This window comes from Octopus bimaculoides, chromosome 15 (assembly GCF_001194135.2).
Source record: "Octopus bimaculoides isolate UCB-OBI-ISO-001 chromosome 15, ASM119413v2, whole genome shotgun sequence".
NCBI classification, from domain to species: domain Eukaryota; kingdom Metazoa; phylum Mollusca; class Cephalopoda; order Octopoda; family Octopodidae; genus Octopus; species Octopus bimaculoides.
The window spans coordinates 35,307,320-35,311,059 of NC_068995.1; the positions used below are offsets into that span (position 1 = coordinate 35,307,320).

Genomic DNA, 3,740 nt, shown 5'->3' on the forward strand with positions numbered 1-3,740 from the left:
TGCTGGTGGAGCAGAAGTGACTGCACAAGGAAATCGCTCAGGACATGCTGGACTATGCTAACCCCGACTCAGATTTCATGACGATGATCTGGACATGTGACGGGTTTATAGTTTTTCCTTGGTGCATAATCTTACGAGAAAATGAATATCCGACAAGCCCTCACTACACGTCCATACTTTAGTCGTAAGAGTCGGACACTAATGCGTCCTAACTGTGTGAAAATTTTCGCGCGTGTGCAGAAAGGGTGATGTCACCTTTCACAAAATAGATTTTGTCCAATCGGCATTAGCTTTCGTGGGAAAAGAATACAGTCAGTTACTATTTGAAAGAACACATGCACACACACACACAGACAGACACACACACACACACACACGCACACACACACACACACACACGCACACACACGCACACACACGCACACACACAGACACACACGCACACACACAGACACGCACACATATTTAAATATATACACACACATACACACATTAAACTGTGTTTCGAAAATTTGTTGCGACATACAGTTTGAAAATAGACACATATGTATAGAGAAATACAACAGTTTCCAAAGCAAATGATAAAAGTATGCAGTATGGAAACTAAGTTTTTTGGATCATTTTCGTATTCATAAAGTCAAACATCAGAAACGTGTGTTTTAAAAACATGCTATTATTCACATGCATCGCCTGACAGAAAATTAATTGACAATTATTTTTTTCCTTTTAGTTTACACGGGTCTTATTTTTTGACACAGCTGAATAGTAAATAGATAAATGAACAATTCCGTTCGGCGCTGCTTTCGGCAAAATTATAATTTTAAGATTAAGAACGCCTTGCTGCTTAAATTGCCGATTACCGAACAAAAATAATATTTTCTGGAAGTTTGGGTTATATAACCGAAATATCAGCAAGAATACAAGACACTGATTAAGTATATTACAAGACGAAAACTGAAAAGATCACCCATTTCATATATAATACAAGGAAAAGAAATTTTGGCATAATATTAATCATCACATAAAAGCTAATATTTTTCTTATTGTTATATTCATTTAAATCAATGTTTACCAAACTGTGTATCGCAATACATTAGTGTGTCGCCAGTAGGGCGTAGGTTTGTCGCAAACGTACGGGAAACCAATATATAAAATACCCAGTACCAATTTGTTTCAGCTTTTCTGAATCTGTTTGTTAGCATAGCGAACATGTCAATACATGTACCTACCGGTTATCATTTTCCACTTTATGTTTGGAGGCAAGATTAAAAAAAGAAGAAAAAAAGGCACTAATAATCTTCATTATATAACCCTCATTTTCATTGTATTTTATTCAGCGTAAAAGGAGTAAACATACTGCAAGTGCTATTCTCTTGTCCGAAGTAAACTGAAAATAGATTAAAAATTTTCCAATCTGCATCTGTTTTAGTGAGGGAAACACACTGGAACTGCTTTCAAATTGCCTAAAGTTATTGCTCACCTATACTGGTATTAAGCATTACTAAGGGTGAACTAATAATTATGAAATCACATTTAACTCATGTCACACTTGCTCCTGTTCATCAGTCTTGCGTGCTTAGCCTTAGGCTGTTCTAATTAATTTTATCGTACTTAGTGCTGGTGATATTAATTACATGTTTATTTATAACTTTATTATAAATCAACTTAGTTTTATTCATGAAATATAATTAAATTACCCATAAAATGGATGTTTTTAATTTATATAAGAAAAGTTGCAGAAGATGACATTTCCAATGAGCAAAATTTAACAGCTACGAAGGAAACCACCCAAACAACTATTGAATCACCAGCACCAGTAAGTGAGAAGGGCACAGGAAAAATTGTTGAGCCTCGTTTATACAACAAAGGTTATATAAAACTTGGCTTCACATTTTTTTTAATGAAAACAGCCCTATCCCCCTGTGTTTATAGGGATATTCTTGCAAACGAAAGTATGGTACGAAACAAATTAAAGCGTCATTTCAGCAATAGGCACGGAAATTTGTCAACAAAGCCAGTGGAATACTTCATTGAACTTTCAAAATCTATATAAATCAGGCTTCAACAGTCACAAAGAGAATGAAGACATCAGAGAAATCTCAAAAGGCAAGTTACTTGGTTGCTCAAATAATTGCCAAAAACAAGGAACGACATACTATTGCTGAAAGTACTATAAAGGAATGTTGCTGTGCTATTGTGCGAACAATGTTTGGACCCGAATTTGAGAAAGAAGTTAATAAAATTCCCCTGGCAGATAACACAATTGGAAGACGAATTCAAGATGTGTATGATGACATTAAGCTGCAAGTGAAGTGTATTTTTCAAGATTATAACATGATGTTTGCATCGCAGTTAAATGATTCAACAAATATCAGTGGGTTAGCACAAATGATGATTTTTATGCGTCTTATTTATAATGACAGAATTATTGAGCAATTATTGCGTTGTCTAGAGCTTCCATTGAGAACTAGAGGTGAAAACAATAATCAAGCTTTAATTTCCTTCATGAGGGAAAATAATTTGTTGTGGTTAAACTGTGTAGGAATATGCACAGATGGCGCACTCTCAATAGTAGGTTCAGTAAAAGGTTTTACAGCATTATCAAAAAAAAAAGAGAATACAGATATAATTACCCATTGTTGTTTACATCGTGAATCACTAATTTAAGACCTCTTAAATCAAGATTATTTGTTCATATATGTTGAAAAAATGGGAACAAATTTCAAGAGATGTGCACTACACACAGAGGGTCATTGGCTTTCAAAGGTTGTGTGCATTGTTATGTATACGAATTGAGAGATATGATGCTTAAACTTTCTGAAGATAATTAACAGAATGAATTCAATGACCTGATTCAAGACGAAATTTGGTGCACCGAATTGGCATATATTTCGGACATATTTCAACATTTGAATAAAATTAACACAGGTATGAAGGGAAAATCAGGAAATATCTTAACATCGGTTGATAAAATTTGTGCTATGAAAGACGCAAAGTAAAAGGAGGAAATTTTGAAATGTTTTCCCAAACTTGTGAGTTCGAGCTAAAATGTGAGATCAGCTCGTTAACTGTTGACCATATAACATTGCTTAGAGAAAAACTTGATTATTATTTATCAAATATTGAAATCCAAATTTACGGTTGGATTAGAAGATTAGAAATTCATGTTTGCAACTGCAACAATTGATTTTTCACTTACCGAAGAAGAACTAGCCGAAATCAAGAATTATCTGTGTCTGTTATTGATTTATAATGAGGGGAACTTACAGAAATTTTGGATTCATGTTTCAAAGAAGCATCCAAAGCTATCTAAAAAAAAAATCTTTACAAATTCTTTTGCCATTTTCTACTACATACATTTGAGATGCATCTTTTACAGCAATGCTAAATTTAAAGATATCGAAACGTGGAAACTCGAAAATGCTTGATAGTAAAATGCGAGTGTCATTATCTACTATTCCACCTAATATCTAAAATCTCTCTTCTTCCTATCAAGCTCATGTATCTCAATGTAATAGTAAGTTATAAAAGAGTTCTTTTATTATTATTAATCCTTGCACATATTTACAGATTATTATCGATAAATGATAACACACATTTCTCTTGAAAATGTATTTTAATTTGGTTACAAATGATATATTTATAAATTATAAATGAAAGGCCTCTTCGACATGTTCCGCTTTTAAAATTAATTTATTCATCAGCATTTTATAGCCATGGTAAATCATATCAAAATAATT

At 33.3% G+C, this 3,740-nt stretch overlaps 1 protein-coding gene across 1 annotated transcript; it reads left to right on the top strand.

Moving 5' to 3' along the window:
* Positions 1 to 2,079: 2,079 nt before the first annotated feature.
* Positions 2,080 to 2,667, top strand: LOC106867457 (zinc finger BED domain-containing protein 5-like). The gene has a single exon (XM_014912336.1). It carries the CDS (start codon positions 2,080 to 2,082, stop codon positions 2,665 to 2,667), a length of 588 nt encoding a protein of 195 aa, XP_014767822.1.
* Positions 2,668 to 3,740: the final 1,073 nt, after the last annotated feature.